Source organism: Microcaecilia unicolor, chromosome 5 (genome assembly GCF_901765095.1).
Source record: "Microcaecilia unicolor chromosome 5, aMicUni1.1, whole genome shotgun sequence".
Taxonomy (NCBI): domain Eukaryota; kingdom Metazoa; phylum Chordata; class Amphibia; order Gymnophiona; family Siphonopidae; genus Microcaecilia; species Microcaecilia unicolor.
This window is the reverse complement of record NC_044035.1, coordinates 137,116,720-137,134,812: the sequence shown is the minus strand read 5'-3', so window position 1 is coordinate 137,134,812 and position 18,093 is coordinate 137,116,720. Positions and strand designations below refer to the sequence as shown.

The window sequence follows — 18,093 nt, the reverse complement described above, 5'->3', positions numbered from 1 at the left end:
AACGTATTCTGTAACACACTGTGCCTAAATTGTATTGTGCGTAGCCAAAAAGGGGCATGGTTGTGGGCGGGGAAATAGGCGTTCCAAAATTTACATGTTATAGAATTTGCCCCTGTGCCCCTGGCATTTATGCCACATTCCCTGGATGTAAATGGATGTACTTAGTTTAAAGCTGTCACGGTCTCAGGCTCTCGGACACTGGAACAACATGAGCCCTTGGGCTACTGTCGAGGAGCGGCAGCAGCAGACAAAATCCCCCAACCAGGACTGGACAAACAAACAAGGAAGGAGCTGGAATCTGGAATAAACTTTGCTTGGCTGGACTGGAACCAAATGCTGGAATAGACTTGGCTTGGCTGGACTGGAACCAAATGCTGGAATAGACTTGACTTGGCTGGACTGGATTCAAATGCTGGAATAGATTTGGCTTGCCTGGACTGGAACCAAATGCTGGAATAGACTTGGCTTGGCTGGACTGGAACCAAATGCTGGAATGAACTTGACTGGAATAACAGGACTGGAGCAACCGGACTTCACCTGTGCTGACTACCGTTCCCCAGAGGTTAAGCCCCTAGGTGCGGGCAGCCTGCAGGACTTACAGGACGGAGCTGGTAGACAAGAAATGCTGGACCAGACTGACTGGAACAACAGGGTTCTCACACCAGACACTGGATACTAAACAAGCTTGACTAAAACAGGATTCAGGACTCAGGATTCTCACACAGGGTATAGGATACTGAAACAAGCTTGACTGAACAGGGACTGAAGGTCAGAGGGGAAAAGAACAAACAAGGCAGGCTAGGCAGGATACAAAGCTAGGCCACACAGACAAACAATAAAGCAATGGCTGAAGGCTGACAGGCAGCCACAAAGAAGGACACACAGACAAGCAAAGAGCAATGGCTGAAGGCTGACAGGCAGCCACAAAGAAGGATAAAAGCAGTAGTGCTTAAGAGCTTAACTGCATACAGACTAAACAAGAACAAGGCAAGGCATACGGGCAAGAAACAAAGCAAGGCAGAAGTGCTACACAGCACACCAACTAACCTGGAGACATTTGGCGTTGCAAAGGTAAACTAGAAAGTTCCCAGCTGGTTAATAAAGGCAATCTCACAGCTGAGATCACCAGTAAAGGTGAGGCATAGTACCAAAAATCCCAAGCAAGTCTGGAAGGCTGGAAGATCCGGACTGGACTGGAATGACTTCTGGAACATGCTTGAGAAACAGGAACAAAACAGTCCATAGCAACCACAGGGTCCGGCTACCAGGGGGCAAAGTGAGCACAGACATGGAAAATAGTCACAATCGTGACAAAAGCACTGTGATATCAACTAAGTGTATTCTATATGTTGAGCATAAATATAGGTGCTGCTTACAGAATACGTTTAAGCGGAAATCTATTCTGTGTGGAGTTTTCAGGCACGATATATAGAATCTGGCCCTATGTGTGTAACTTGAAGCCCCGCCCATGTCCTGCCCCTTTGCATGTGCATTATAGCATGTTCACATACATTTATAGCAAAATGCGTAGGGTGCTTATGTATGTAAATATTACTTTTCTCTGCACTTATACGCATAAATGGGCAAGTACCCATAAACACCAAGTTATATACAGTACTTGCTCTTCACATGTTCTATGGAGTCCTAATCTTATCCTTAACACCCATGTACACCTGGTCACTTTCCCAAGTCTGTATGTTCAATAATGATTTACGGACTTTTCCTCCAGCATCTTTCTCTGATTTGTTTTAAGAGTGCTACCTATTAGTTTCATGGAGCATTCCCTAGTTCTGGTGGTATTTGAAAAGGTAAATCATGTTTCTTATTTATTCATTCCACTTCACTCATATTTCTGCTTATATTTATTTATTTATTTAGATTTTGCTCACCTTTTTCAGTAGTAGCTCAAGGTGAGTCATATTCAGATACACTGGGTATTTCCCTATCCCTGGAGGGCTCACAATCTAATTATATATATTTATAAATATATATATATATATATATATATATATATATATATATATATATATGGCACTCCGACATAATTTTGCGGACAGGTTTCTTCTGTGTTTTTTTGTTTTGCTTTACCCCCACCTAAATGTATATATATTTCATGAATGTGCATCACCTGCATTCACACTTGCTGCAGTTTCAAGGGGGGAAAATGACATATGTACAGGTCACTTCTAGTCTCTTAGACACTCAAAAGTGTTTTTCAAACTAAATGGAGGCAAAGTGAAATGAGGCGTCAACTGTGACCTCTTCTGTAATGTGGCTGTATTCTCTCTTGACAGGTTGTGAGTTGTACGCCTTCTGTGGTGCTCTGTTTGGTATCACATCTATGATTACGTTGATGGTGATATCTGTGGACAGGTATTTCGTTATCACACGACCACTGGCCTCTATTGGAATGATGTCCAAGAAAAGAGCTGTGCTAATCCTTTTGGGAGTCTGGCTGTATGCTTTAGCCTGGAGCCTTCCACCCTTCTTTGGCTGGAGTAAGTGGGATGAAATTGCAAAAGACAGCTGCCTGGCAGATACTAAGAGCAAGAAAGATTAAAGGCCATTCTGATAGACTAGGAATGAATAAACAGAATTTACATATCACATAAAAAATCTCACTGAACAGCACTGCTGACAGCTTAAGTTAATTAGACAATGCAAAAGATTAATTTGTATCCCCTATGAACTAGATTGCTTTGACATAGTGTATCTGGTGTCACATTGCCTAAAAGCGATTGTATACCAGGAATGTACAGTATAACCAACTATCGTCTGCTGTGTTCTAAAACACAAAATTATAACATAACCTATTTATTTTATCTGTTATTTAAAAAATATATATTACAGTAATGTGTACTTCCCATAGTCTTACAGGGTTGGTTGGTTTGTTTGTGGGTTATAATTATTACTATTATTGGGTGTAAATCCTCACTCCTAAAGTTTGGCACAGAAATCGGCACTAAATGATATTCTCTAAATGACGTGCAACTCTGAGTGTTGTGTATAGAATAGTATTCTACATGGATTTTTTTTTGGCCCCCAAATTTGGGCACCATGAACTGAATCTAGTCCTTAATGTGGAAATTCCTATTAGGGGGCATGGAGTGTAGACACTGACTGCAATGCTAACAAAGCAGATAACACAATGCATTTCACATGATCAGTTATGCTATTTACATGCATGTAAGGGAGTGAGGAGTATAGCGGCATGTTTCCCTGAGAACACTCCCTCAATGAAGTTGCAGTTTAGCCACCTTGTGGCAGGTGGTGCTACCTGCCATGTCAGAGGCCGAGTCAGTGGACATTGAACCCTGGCTTCCTTGGTTTTCTGTGCCTGCTGCTCTAAGCACTAAGGAGAGCAAGGAGTGCTATTCTCTAAGCGGCGCTCAGGATTCAATGCCATTTACAGAATAGTACTTTTCTATGCCAAAAGTTGGGCACCAGTATTTATGCCAGCTGAAACCTTGTATAAATACTGGCACCAGGCATTTTGGTGCAAAAATGGGGCTATTCTATAGCTCTGTGTGCAACTTTTAGACACACCCCCTTTTCAGTTATGCGCTAGGGAATTTAGGCATTTGGGGTTATAAAATAGGGTGCAGGAAGCTGCATATGCAAATTTTAATTATTGCCAATTAACTGCAATAATTGATTGTTAACATCAATTTATTGCAATTAATTGACTCATAAGCTAAATTGTGCACCAAAATCTCAGCACCATATTTAGAATCTGGGGGGAAATTACTCCTTCCCTTACAGTAAGACAAGGCCACTGTGTAAAATCTACCCACCCCTTCCCTACAGTTTTCTTCTTGGGCATGGCGAGTGGGCAGCAGAAATGCCTTGCTGATTCCCCACTTGGCTGCCTTGCTTTTATTCCTACGGCCTTTCCTCCAATTGTTGTCATAGCAAACCTAATAATAAACTTGCCCGTTACTTCCTGTCTGAATTCTCTCTCCCTCTCCCACACTTCAACTATTGTAGACTAGATTGATGGGCCAATTCTTTCAATGAAAAGTTATGGCTTGTGTATCTCTCTTTTATTTATTCCCATTTCTAGGTGCTTATGTTCCTGAAGGACTGTTGACTTCATGTACCTGGGATTATGTGACATTTACACCTTCAGTCCGTGCCTATACCATGCTACTGTTCTGCTTTGTCTTTTTTATTCCTTTGTCTGCTATCATATATTGCTACTTTTTCATATTCAAAGCTATCAAGACAACCAATAGGTGAGTCATCAGTTTATTGTTTGCTTTCTTGGCCAGTGGTAAAGTAAGAAAATCTTTTTAAGGATTGGTGGAAGACTTATTTGAAAACAATGAAAATTTTCATTCTTGTTCCTAAACATATGATCACTTATGAGGTGCTGCAGAAAGTACAAATAACTAAGTATAAATGTTATACATGAGCAGGGTAATTTTATAAGGGGACACCTAGCATAAGAAGGCAAATAGGTACCTACTTAGGTCAGGGCCAGCCCAAGGGTATCTGAACCCTAGGCTAACCCTGAACCATGCGTCCCCCCCATGGGGGGGGGGGGCTCAAGGCTTAAGGGTCAAAGTCCTTCCCCACCATCTTCCAACATCTTCTCCTCCCTTCTCCACCCTCCCCCCATATCCAGCATTTCACTTTCTGTGCCTTAGCACCCCCCCCCCCCCCCCCCCACCATCCATGTTCAGGATCTCTCCTTCCCTTATCTAGGTTCTCATCCACATTCAGCACAGCTCCCTATTAGTATCCAGCATCTCTTCTTCCCTTCTCTAGCCCTCTTCATCCACATCTAGCATTGCTCCTTCTTTTCTCTAACCCTCCTATACGTGTCCAGTATCTCCCCCTTACCTTCCTTCTGTCAGCATGCTGTTGCTGCTACTCTCTGCCCATTGCCCAGCTCACCCATGGTAATTCATTCTGCCACATGTCATTTGTGTAGAATGATACAACTTTTTGCTGGAGCCAGTAGAGGAGGAGCTTAAATAAAGGGCAGGGTCAAGGGCAAGTTGGAAAGAGTGGTGTGACAATCACGATAAGAAAATTGCACAGACCTATCTATGGTTGGGGGCCAGGCTATCTGCTGGCCTATAGGCTGAGTTTGGAGGAGAGCTGCCTGAACTGTGTGCCTGGTGACCAGTCCCTGTCTGGATCTGCAGTATGGTGATCAGATCAGTTGCTGCTATTGTCCAGTGCAGGACTAAGTGTGTACATGATCTGATAGATTCCCCTTATGAGTGCCACTCTTCAAATTGTCCTGCCATAGCTAATTGCCTAGCTCACCTAGTGCTAGGGCCAGCCCTTTATATGATGGCCCAAATGTTTTTAAAATAAATATTGCAACAAGAACAATTTTAATAGATTGGGATCAGCATTCTATTTTGGATATTTCTTAGATCTCTACACCTCTGTCCTAAAGCTGCAAAGGAAGAGAAAATTGCTCCCTCTTCCCAATGGGGCAAGTTCAGAATGACTCTTAAATCCATTGAAATAGTGCCCTGCCATCTGTTGGCAGAACTCAGTTGCAGATACGTCCTCATTCTTTTAATCCATTACACATCCTGGAACATTCCTCATAATCTGAAACATGTCCTACATAGAATTCTATCGGATTCAACAATAAGTCATATATATATATATATATATATATATATATATATATATATATATATATATATATATATATATATATAAAGAAGATGATAAAGTATACTCCCGGTCCCCATCATAATGCAGTAATCGCTGTGGTAGAGGCTCTTACAACATCCATTGTTTTTTTTTTTGTTAGCTTTACCATTGTTCAAAGTAATATTGAAGCCTCTATAAGTAAGCTAGGTCATAATTTTTTAAGATATACATTAGTCCACAGAAAAACACAAACAATAGAACATTTATAATCCCTCAAACTACTTTATTTATTTATTTACTTATTTTTTATGACATTTATATCCTATATTATCCCAAAGGGTCTTTGAGTTCAATGTGGCTCACAGTATGCTCTTGTTTAAAAAAATGTTCTAAGGTTGTTTAAAACATCTGTTGGACAAAGCATAATGAAGGATTAATTATTCCCTCATTTGCAAAAGGCACAAAGAGGAAACTATAAGCTTAACATGCAAACTGCATATGTTTGGAGAAAAATGAGTTTACAGTTACATACAGTATACATTTTCAGATTAGGAAACAAAAAAATTATGACAAAACTATTTAGGAAAAAACCAAGGAGTCAGTTTCAAAAGGCAAAACCAGCAATCCATGGGCATTAGCTGGTTAAAACACTACTTTTAAAAACCTCCCCCTTTCCTCCATTAGAGGATACATTTACTTCCTAAATACACAAAACAGCTAAATTTAACCTGGCAAAAAAATGCAGTTGCACACACTTTACCAAGGTGGACTCAAGAATTAGGCCATTTAACCTGAAGTAAAGTACTGCATTTTACCATAGGGTAGTATCCTGTGTGACTTCTTTTTTTGCATAGCAATAGCAAAAATAGCAGACCCTGAGTCAGACCCACTATCTTTAAAGGGGCTGAACAGATAAGTTTAAACCCTTCTGTTCTCTCCCCCCCTAAACAGACTCCACCCCTCATCAGACTCAAAATAGACTATCCACCTCCATCTCCCCAGAACCTACCACGGGTCTCCCTCATGTCTAGTGGGGGTGGAGAAGGGGAAGAGCAATCACTATTCACTCTGTCATAAGTACATAAGTACATAAGTAGTGCCATACTGGGAAAGACCAAAGGTCCATCTAGCCCAGCATCCTGTCACCGACAGTGGCCAATCCAGGTCAAGGGCACCTGGCACGCTCCCCAAACGTAAAAACATTCCAGACAAGTTATACCTAAAAATGCGGAATTTTTCCAAGTCCATTTAATAGCGGTCTATGGACTTGTCCTTTAGGAATCTATCTAACCCCTTTTTAAACTCCGTCAAGCTAACCGCCCGTACCACGTTCTCCGGCAACGAATTCCAGAGTCTAATTACACGTTGGGTGAAGAAAAATTTTCTCCGATTCGTTTTAAATTTACCACACTGTAGCTTCAACTCATGCCCTCTAGTCCTAGTATTTTTGGATAGCGTGAACAGTCGCTTCACATCCACCCGATCCATTCCACTCATTATTTTATACACTTCTATCATATCTCCCCTCAGCCGTCTCTTCTCCAAGCTGAAAAGCCCTAGCCTTCTCAGCCTCTCTTCATAGGAAAGTCGTCCCATCCCCACTATCATTTTCGTCGCCCTTCGCTGTACCTTTTCCAATTCTACTATATCTTTTTTGAGATACGGAGACCAGTACTGAACACAATACTCCAGGTGCGGTCGCACCATGGAGCGATACAACGGCATTATAACATCCGCACACCTGGACTCCATACCCTTCCTAATAACACCCAACATTCTATTCGCTTTCCTAGCCGCAGCAGCACACTGAGCAGAAGGTTTCAGCGTATCATCGACGACGACACCCAGATCCCTTTCTTGATCCGTAACTCCTAACGCGGAACCTTGCAAGACGTAGCTATAATTCGGGTTCCTCTTACCCACATGCATCACTTTGCACTTGTCAACATTGAACTTCATCTGCCACTTGCACGCCCATTCTCCCAGTCTCGCAAGGTCCTCCTGTAATCGTTCACATTCCTCCTGCGACTTGACGACCCTGAATAATTTTGTGTCATCGGCGAATTTAATTACCTCACTAGTTATTCCCATCTCTAGGTCATTTATAAATACATTAAAAAGCAACGGACCCAGCACAGACCCCTGCGGGACCCCACTAACTACCCTCCTCCACTGAGAATACTGGCCACGCAATCCTACTCTCTGCTTCCTATCTTTCAACCAGTTCTTAATCCATAATAATACCCTACCTTCGATTCCATGACTCTGCAATTTCTTCAGGAGTCTTTCGTGCGGCACTTTGTCAAACGCCTTCTGAAAATCCAGATATACAATATCAACCGGCTCCCCATTGTCCACATGTTTGCTTACCCCCTCAAAAAAATGCATTAGATTGGTGAGGCAAGACTTCCCTTCACTAAATCCGTGCTGACTTTGTCTCATCAGTCCATGTTTTTGTATATGCTCTGCAATTTTATTCTTAATAATAGCCTCCACCATCTTGCCCGGCACCGACGTCAGACTCACCGGTCTATAATTTCCCGGATCTCCTCTGGAACCCTTCTTAAAAATCGGAGTAACATTGGCTACCCTCCAGTCTTCCGGTACTACACTCGATTTTAGGGACAGATTGCATATTTCTAACAGTAGCTCCGCAAGTTCATTTTTTAGTTCTATTAATACTCTGGGATGAATACCATCAGGTCCCGGTGATTTACTACTCTTCAGCTTGCTGAACTGACCCATTACATCCTCCAAGGTTACAGAGAATTTGTTTAGTTTCTCCGACTCCCCCGCTTCAAATATTCTTTCCGGCACCGGTGTCCCCCCCAAATCCTCCTCGGTGAAGACCGAAGCAAAGAATTCATTTAATTTCTCCGCTACGGCTTTGTCCTCCTTGATCGCCCCTTTAACACCATTTTCGTCCAGCGGCCCAACCGACTCTTTGGCCGGTTTCCTGCTTTTAATGTATCTAAAAAAATTTTTACTATGTATTTTTGCTTCCAACGCTAATTTCTTCTCAAAGTCCTTTTTTGCCCTCCTTATCTCCGCTTTGCATTTGGCTTGGCATTCCTTATGATCTATCCTGTTACTTTCAGTTGGTTCTCTTCTCCACTTTCTGAAGGATTGTTTTTTGGCTCTAATGATTTCCTTTATTTTACTGTTTAGCCACGCCGGCTGACGTTTAGTCTTTTTTCCCTTTTTTCTAATACGTGGAATATATTTGTCCTGAACCTCCAGGATGGTGTTTTTTAAACAGCATCCACGCCTGATGCAAGTTTTTTACTCTGCGAGCTGCTCCTTTCAGTCTTTTTTTCACCATTTTTCTCATTTTGTCGTAATCACCTTTTCTATAGTTAAACGCTAGCGTACTTGATTTCCTAGTTTCACTTCCTTCAATGCCAATATCAAAACCGATCATATTATGATCACTGTTATCAAGCGGCCCTCGTATCGTTACCCCCTGCACTAGATCATGAGCACCACTAAGGACTAAGTCTAGTATTTTTCCTTCTCTTGTCGGCTCCTGAACTAGCTGTTCCATGAAGCTGTCCTTGATTTCATCAAGAAATCCTATGTCCCTTGCGTGTACAGATGTTACATTAACCCAGTCTATATGCGGGTAATTGAAATCCCCCATTATTATTGTGTTGCCCAGTTTGTTTGCGTCCCTGATTTCCTTTAACATTTCCGCATCCGTCTGTTCGTCCTGGCCAGGCGGACGGTAGTACACTCCTATCACTATCCTTTTCCCCTTTGCACATGGAATTTCAATCCACAGTGATTCCAAGGAGTGTTTTGTTTCCTGCAGAATTTTCAATCTATTTGATTCAAGGCTCTCGTTAATATACAATGCTACCCCTCCACCAATCCGATTCACCCTATCACTACGATATAATTTGTACCCCGGTATGACAGTGTCCCACTGGTTATCCTCCTTCCACCAGGTCTCAGAGATGCCTATTCTATCTAATTTTTCATTTAGTGCAATATATTCCAACTCCCCCATCTTATTTCTTAGGCTCCTGGCATTCGCATATAGACATTTCAAACTATGTTTGTTGTTCCTAATAGGTTGCCAATTGTTGCCAGGGCTGCGGGTTTCCCGCACAATTGGGCGGCTTCCTGCGACCGGTTGTGGGTTGTGGGAAATTGGGCGGCATTTTCGCGGCTGCTGTGCGGGTTTGGGCACTTTTCCCGTCCACCAGGCAGCAGGTTTTTTATTGGTCCAGAGGCCCAGCATTCCCTAATTTTCCTTCCCTCTTCAGCCTGCAGCCCACCTCCGCGGAGCTTCTATTGGTCCAATTTGGACCAATAGAAGCCCTGCGGAGTTGGGCTGCAGGCTTCTCTTAAATGCCTGCAACAGCGGCCCGCCCGGAGCCTTTATCTACCTGTTGCCATCTCCTCCTTGCCAGCCCGCGGTTCACATGTCTCCTGCTCCCGTTCCTCCTCCTCTTGCACCGCCTGCGGCTTCTCCCCAGAGCCACCGAACTAGAACCAGGCGAAGATGGCAGCCAAGATCCCCAGCACCAGGGCGGACCACATGCTATTCAGTGCTGTCACCAAAGAGCCCCGACTCCCCGGGGGCTGAACCGGAGACTCCCCGGTCGCTGCCATCACGCTGCCAAAATGCACTACCAGCCCCACTATCAGCATGGATGTAGAGAGAAGTTATTTTATGTATGGGGGGAGGGGGAAGTGGGCAAAGAATATGGGGTGATTAGGAAGGAGCTTTTTGTGTTTGCGCCATGCTCAGCAGTCTGGAAGCAAATGTGCCACATGGAGCTGGGGCAGTGGGGAATGAGTCAGGCTATGGGACTCTCTCCTCTCTCTCCACGGTCTCCTCCATCCCTCCCGTGGCCACCGCGGTCGCCATCTCTCACCCACCCTACACCGCTTCCCCCTTTTTTCCGGAAATGCACCCCTATCCAGCCCCTCCCTCATCGCTAGACAACCTCCCATAATGGAGTCCCATTCTCCCAAAGAAAATTTAATAAACAGAGGAGGAGATAGCAGGAGGCTGCCGCATGATGACATCGGAACCCGAGGCGACGTCGGGGGTGGGGAGTCGGGGACGTTAATGACGTTGGAGGTGACGTCGGGGGCGGGGATATTAATGACATTGGGGGCGGGGTTAATGACGTCAGGGCGGGGTTTGATTTTGTGCTGTTTGGGGCTGGTTTTGGGCGGGGAAATTTTTTTAAACCTGGCAACCCTGGACTTACCATCTTCAAAATGGCACAGCTTGACCCCTAGTGGTGGTCTAGTAGTTATACCACTAGAGGTCAAGCTATCAAATAAGGGCATGTGCCATTGGGTTTACCACTGACTTCAAGCCCATAAGGTACAGGCTAATAAAGTCCTGGGTTTTACCCTATTGCTTACATGGACTGATAGTTTTGATTTTCATTGGAAACTCAAAAGGGGCAATCAGAATTAGAAGTCTGTGCATACAGTGGGGTAAAAACCAGTAGTAGATTAACCTCTTTCTTATGAGAAAATCAGGTGGAAATCTATTTATGAGGCACTATCCTCACGTGAGAAAGACAGAAAAACACACATACACATACACTGTCTTTCACACACACACACACACACACACACACACACACACACACACACACATTCTCTCTCTCTCTCATAAGAACATAAGAGTTGCCATACTGAGACAGACCGAAGGCCCATCAAGCCCAGTATCCTGTTTCCAACAGTGGCCAATCCAGGTCACAAGTACCTCCAAACTTCTTTTAAACCCTACTAAGCTAACTGCTTTTACCAAATTCTTTGGCAACGAATTCCAGAATTTAATTATATACTGAGTGAAGAAATATTTTCTCTGGTATATTTTAAATTGCTTCAGTACGTGCCCCCTAGTCCTAGTACTTTTGGAAAAAGTAAACAAGCGATTCACGTCTATCCATTCCACTCCACTCAGTATTTTATATACCTCTATCATTTCTCCTTTCAGCCATCTCTTCTTCAAACTGAACAGCCCTAGCTGCTTTAGCCTTTTCTCATAGGGAAGTCGTCCCATCCTCTTCATCATTTCCGTCGCCCTTCTCTGAACATTCTCTAATTCAGCTTATAACAGGACAGTTTACCACAGTCATTGCCAGGAGTTATATAAAAGCCTTCAGCTGCTGGTGGATGAAAGGCATTTGTAACCCCACAGCATAACAAATGTGACCATCCATCAGATATGAATTCCCCTCACCAGTCAGCCTAAGTAACTCCTTTATGTTCCTGGAAATACGTACTTGCCAGCCCAGTAACCCAGACCATCCTTTGCCATCGGGGCAAGCTTGAAAGCAGAGAGAGATTAAAAAAATGTCAAACTATTTGCAAGTTTCATTCTGGTTGCAAATATTATAATAGGATGCAAATGCTACAGAGCAGTATGCTTGTATTTTAATAATAATAATTATTATTATTCAGGGAAACCCATTTTCACCTTTGTTGTTTGTGATTACCATGATTCCACTGTCAGTCATACTGAAAAAGACAGCCTTAGGCTACCTGGCTAGAAAGACATTTCCAAAAATGTAACTTCTGCTGTACATGGATGATTTGAAGCTCTATGGAAGATCACAACTGGAAATCAAATTGCTGCTAAATATCATCTGAATTTTCAGTGAAGATATTGCTGTGGAATCTGGATTAGACAAATTTGTCATCCTAGCTATGAAAAAGGGAAAATAGTTGACATCACAGATATAGAAATGACCCATAATAAGATCATTGAATAAATGGATAGTGAAGGAAACTACAAGTATCTGGGCATCCTACAAGTGGATAACATCTAACATAGAATGGTAAAGAACACAATCACCAAATAATACATCAGAAAGGTTAGGAAAATCCTGAAGGCTAAACTCAATGATGGAAATACCATCAAGACCACCAAAATCTGGGCCATACCTGCCATTAGATAGAGTTTGGGAAACGGACTAAAACAGAGCTAGAAACATTGGTTTGAAAAACATGAAAATCATGACCATCAACCATGCTCTGCACCCCCTGCAGTGATGTTGACATGCTTTATCTTCCATATAGCATAGGTGGAAGAGGACTACTGCAAGTGCTACAAACAGAGGAAGAGGAGAAACGAGGCCTGGCCTAAATTAACAATAGTGGAGAGGATACACTAATCTAATAAAATAGTAATAATAAATACATAAATCAGGAAATCAACACGGCTTACTTAAGACCAAAGAAGCCAAGCAGGCCTACAGACAAGAACAATCAAGAAGTCAAAGAGAAAAATGGCACAATAATGACTAGATTCAGTAAATGGTGCCCAAATTTGTATGCCGAAAAAATGCATGCTGAGCATTATTCTATAAATGGTGCTCCAAGTTGGATGCCATTTATAGAACAGCACGTAGCGCTGGGATTCGCGCCCAACTTTGGGCATGACGATGTATACCAACTGAAATGAGGTGTAAGTCTTTGATCATAAATTAGGTGTGAATCCCCCAAATTCTATAATACTACGTGCATCTTTAGTGAATGTCCCTGACCGGCCCATGCCCCTCCCATGGCCTTACCCCCTTTTCAGTAACACGCTAGAAGAGTGCTTAGCAAGATGCACATGCAAATCCAAATTGTTGCCAATTAATGCCAATAATTGATTGTTAGCACCCAATTATTGGTGAAAATTGGCTCATTACTTAATTAAACTGCACAAATTGAGCGCATGCACAAACTTGCGTGCACAACTTTGGGTTCCATTTATAGAATCTAGGTGTAAATGACTCTATGGACAGTATATAGAAGACATTGATGGAAAAGTCAACAAATCGAAAATGTAGTAGTGAATGAAGGAAGGAACCTTGAAGAAATAAACCAAAGGAGGTATCATGGCAGCACAGAAGAAACACTCAAACAAATGCAATAAAGGCTAAATTTGATAAAACATCAAGTGTTGCCCATGCAGAGATGCTGAAGAGATTGTGGACTACCTAGTCACTAGCTACAAAAAGATTGCTGAGACTGACTAAAAGGAAAGACACAACAAAGTAGGGGCCATGATAATATCATTTGCTGTAACCAGAAATTGGTGGGATCTCAAAATTGAAACCATGGTAGAAAATGAACAAGCCAAAATTTTCTGGGACTTCAGATTGACAAATAGTTGCCACATAATACCCTTGGTATCTTTGTTGTTGAAAAGAAACAGCTGTAGATCATAAATGGGATAATATCAGAAGACAGCAGTGTTGAAGAAAAACAGATTGAAAAGATCATGAAATATCAAGACTTCATGATTGAAGCTGAGCGACTGAAAAAAAAAAAACCTGTAGTTGTGGATCCTGTAGTAACTGGTGCCCTTAGAACAGTATCAAAAGATCTGTAACAACAAAACAAGTGAACACACTGAGTATTGACAAAATCACCAATTATCAACTACAGAAGCTAACACTACTTGAAACTGTCCACATCCTCCACAGATACGTGATACCTCTGAATATCCTAGGTTCCTGGGAAGGATATTTAGAGTAATAAACCCAGTCAAGAGCATCTGGCAGGCTATGCAAAACCACAGTAATAATAATAATAATAAAATGGTTATAAACTACCCTAGGGCCTCTATTACAAAGCTTCGCTACCGATTCTCGGTGTGGCAAATGAGAGGAAGCCCATTCAATTTCTATGGGCTTCTTCTCATTTGCCACACAGGAATCACTAGCATAGCTTTGTAAAAGAAGCCCTCAATTAGCAAAAGTTCACCAAAAGAGTATACAAAATAAACATGCTATATTTACAGCAACATATCAAAATAAGAATACATCCAAAGTAACCAACATAAAAAATAATCTGAATAATTTTATGTCACCTGCAAATGTGATCACCTTAATTATTTCAGTTTTATGTGGCTCTGAAACCTAAAACTTAAAAGCAGTCTTGCCTGCTTGGGAAGATAATTGTAAATTGACATTAGTTGTTAGCCAGAAAATTCTTTGTTTAACAATGGCGGGCCACCAAATGCAGGACTTTTGGCCAAAGATCTTGATCTCTGGTAAAGGTTATGCAATATAAAGGAGGGAAAATGGATATGCTGGGTGCTAAGCGCAAAGTTATTCAGATGGCAACAATATTCATCTCTATATGGATACCTTTATTTTGATATCTTGGCCACCAATATTCAGAAGCTCAGAAATGTCCAGATATCTGGTTTAAAATAATGTATCTGGATACCTTGAAGTGGATTAAGTTCTACTGAATATCAGTCTTTTTGCAGTTAAGCTGGAATGAACATATGAAAATTTTGGTTTCACCCTTACTGAAAAAGAAGAGATATATCACTATTCTCATGACCACAACTCCTTTTTTCTTTAACCACCTGTAGTAATTTCATTCTGTCTTCATACCAGTATAATGCTTGCAGGGGTTTCTGCTAGGGAATCAGCATAACCACGCTCACCATATGGTTCTTTCCTGCCCCTGCTTAACCCATAGGCACCCCTGTCCCATTTCCCATTCTCACTGCTTTTCATGATTCTCAAAACTTTATATAAATCCTTTCTGGATGAATGGATGTGAACTTGGTAGTGAGAATGTAGATACTGTTCTTGTGCTGGCTTGGAATTGCCTTATGCTTGTAACTCAGCCCATTAAAAATCACAACTTTCCTGCCTTCACACTTCTGTTCTTTGTACCTCTCTTCTCTCTCTCCCCAGGGTCAGCCCAAAGGCATTGGTGCCCTAAGTGAACTTTTAGCCATATCTACCCCACAAGGCCTTACCATTTCCCCCCCCCCCCCATAGATCCGCATCTCCCTGTCCCCTCGCTACCTCTCTACCTCATCCCCAAGGTGGCCAGCATCTCCCATATCCCCTCTACTCCCCCCCATTGTATCATCACCTCCCCTTCCCCTTTAACACCCCTCCCCACTTCCACTACCAGTTGACTAGGATCTCACCTCCCCATCTCTACCCCACCTTCACCAGCATCTCCCCCTTCCCTCTCTTTTCCAAGCTACTGATTCTGAGCTTTTAAAAGATAGAGCACTGCAGAGGGCCTGTGCAGACCCACACTGAGGCATAGCCAAGGAAGTTTTATGAGAAGAGACGACATGATGTCAAAACGTTGAAGCCATCTCCCCCGCACAGCTGCCTTATTGTGTGACCCCAAATATTTGTAGATTTTATTAAAAACAATAGCAAACTTGTGAGGTTTATGACTGCCTATTTGACAGCTTTTTTATTTATGTGAGAGCTTCCCATATGTAACCTCTGGGGAACCACCACAACTCAGCCCCGAGGATCAGGCAGAGCTGGGGCCTTTCTTAAAGCTGCCCCTACAAAAATCGAGCCTTCTGTGGCTCCAAAAACAAGTCTGCTGCTCTGGAGCACACGCACCTCTGGACTGTAGCTCACGCCCTAGGACTCCCAGAGGTTAAAAAAAAGCCCTCAGGTTACATAGGGATGCTTTCAAATTTAAAAAACCCCACACATAGGCAGTCATAAACCTCACAAATTTGCTATTCTTTTCAATAGTGTCTGTGAATGTTTGGGGTCACACAATATGGCAGCAAACTCTGCCCACTGGCTTCAGCCCACAGAGTGGGCTAGATAGGCTCATGATGTCTCCTGTCATAAAACCTCCTCTGGCATTGCAGTGTTCTACCCCTCTCCAACAGGAAGTCATTCACCAGTAATAGTGCGCACTCTTATTTTAAAAAAATTATGAAAAGAAAGACATGAAAAATTTCAGGGTGCCCAATTGTAGCGCATACAAAACATGCAAGCATGTGTTTTTTTTTTTTATAAACAATGCATGGAAATTGAGATTCCACCCATGTTCCACCCAAAATTTGTCATGAACACCTCTACTCTAGAGTGATGTTGGCAGCAGCCATGTCACTGAATATTGGCATTCTAATATCATTTTTTTTCTAGATATATTTATTAGAGATAGAATAAGTTAATAATTGCCTAGTAGAACTGGTGTGGGAGGAACATTGACTGGGAAAACTATTCCTGATTCAGTAGATGCTTGTAGGTGGTGTCATTTTAATAACTTTTTTTAACTGTTTTGTCACTTATAATTTAGAATCCAAATCTAAGATCCTTTGATTGCAGGGAATTTAGTTGAGAATTTATTTATTTTATTTATTTAGATTTTGCTCACACCTTTTTCAGTAGTAGCTCAAGGTGAGTTACATTCAGGTACACTGGATATTTCTCTGTCCCAGGAGGGCTCACAATCTAAGTCTGTACCTGAGGCAATGGAGGGTTAAGTGACTTGCCGAAGATCACAAGGAGTAGTAGTGGGATTTGAAACGACCACCTCTCGATTGCAAGACCGGTGCTCTAACCACTAGGCCACTCTTCCACTCCCCTTAGTAAGAATTGTTTTAGAAAAGGCCTGTAACCAATCAGTGAGGATCCTCAACCAGTCAAAAACTGGGTATTAATATACCTATATACCATGATGTTTAATAGATTAGAAAAATGTGGTCACTAATCATATGTCTCGTGGACTTAAGGCTTTACAAATGTATGTATTACAGTTTTCATAGCTTGTGAAATAAAATAGGCCTGCTCTCTGCTGCTATAGAATTCATCTCTTAGGAATACTTTTATCGATTGGATGTAATTTATTTTCTGTAGGGATGTTCATAAAATTGGTTCTGATGACAATAAGGAATCCCAGAAACAGTATCAGAAAATGAAGAATGAGTGGAAAATGGCAAAAATTGCGTTGATCGTCATCCTGCTCTTTGTCATTTCCTGGTCTCCTTACTCTACTGTTGCCCTGATGGCCTTTGCTGGGTAAATATTAATGCCATTACGACAACAAAAGTAACGCTGAGAAATCAAACTGTGGGGCAGTCTTTGTGCACATTTCTGTATTCTGAATGGGTCCGTAGAAATTATAGTTCATGCCAATGAATTTCTCTGTCTATATATTTATAAAAATACATGGGTCAATATCGAAAAGCACTGGATAACAGCACCTGTTATCCAGATAAATGCTGCTCACCGGATGGAGTATGGATGAAACCAGGGCAGTCTCAGAACTTAACTAGATAGTGGCAAACTGCTATCTAAAGAACTTTGAACAGATAGAAGACTGCCTTAATTTATCCAGATAATGTTCTCTTAGGCTTCTGCAGCTGGTTTCATTACTGTTGCAGTTGTCTCTACATTGCTGCCTCTGAGTAAGTGGAACCGACATTTCAGCCATTGTGTTATGACTTTCTTCAGGGTATGCTGTGAGGTCTGCTGTTGGTCTTTATATAGTAGGTTCTCAAACCTGATTGACTGGGGTTTGAGGTGATTTCAGTGGAAAATTGAGGTGGGAAGATATGTTGGTCACAAATTTGAATTTTGGCAGGAAAGTCTGTTGGTCACAATTTCTAATTCTAACGGAAATGAGGCTGGAAATTCATTGGGACAGTGCTTACTCTGAAGAGGGGAGGAAAACGTCCAAGTTCTGGGAACGCCCAAATCCAACTCCCAACAT

The 18,093-nt window shown here is 42.1% G+C and overlaps 1 protein-coding gene across 1 annotated transcript in view; it reads left to right on the top strand.

Annotated features, from left to right (window-relative positions):
* OPN4 (opsin 4) overlaps positions 1 to 18,093 on the top strand; it is a 101,574-nt gene that overhangs the window by 34,892 nt on the left and 48,589 nt on the right. Inside the window, exons 5-7 of the mRNA XM_030204988.1 lie at positions 2,295 to 2,498; positions 4,064 to 4,235; positions 17,238 to 17,399. Coding sequence (XP_030060848.1) covers positions 2,295 to 2,498; positions 4,064 to 4,235; positions 17,238 to 17,399 — 538 coding nt within the window. The remainder of the gene's footprint in view (positions 1 to 2,294; positions 2,499 to 4,063; positions 4,236 to 17,237; positions 17,400 to 18,093) is intronic.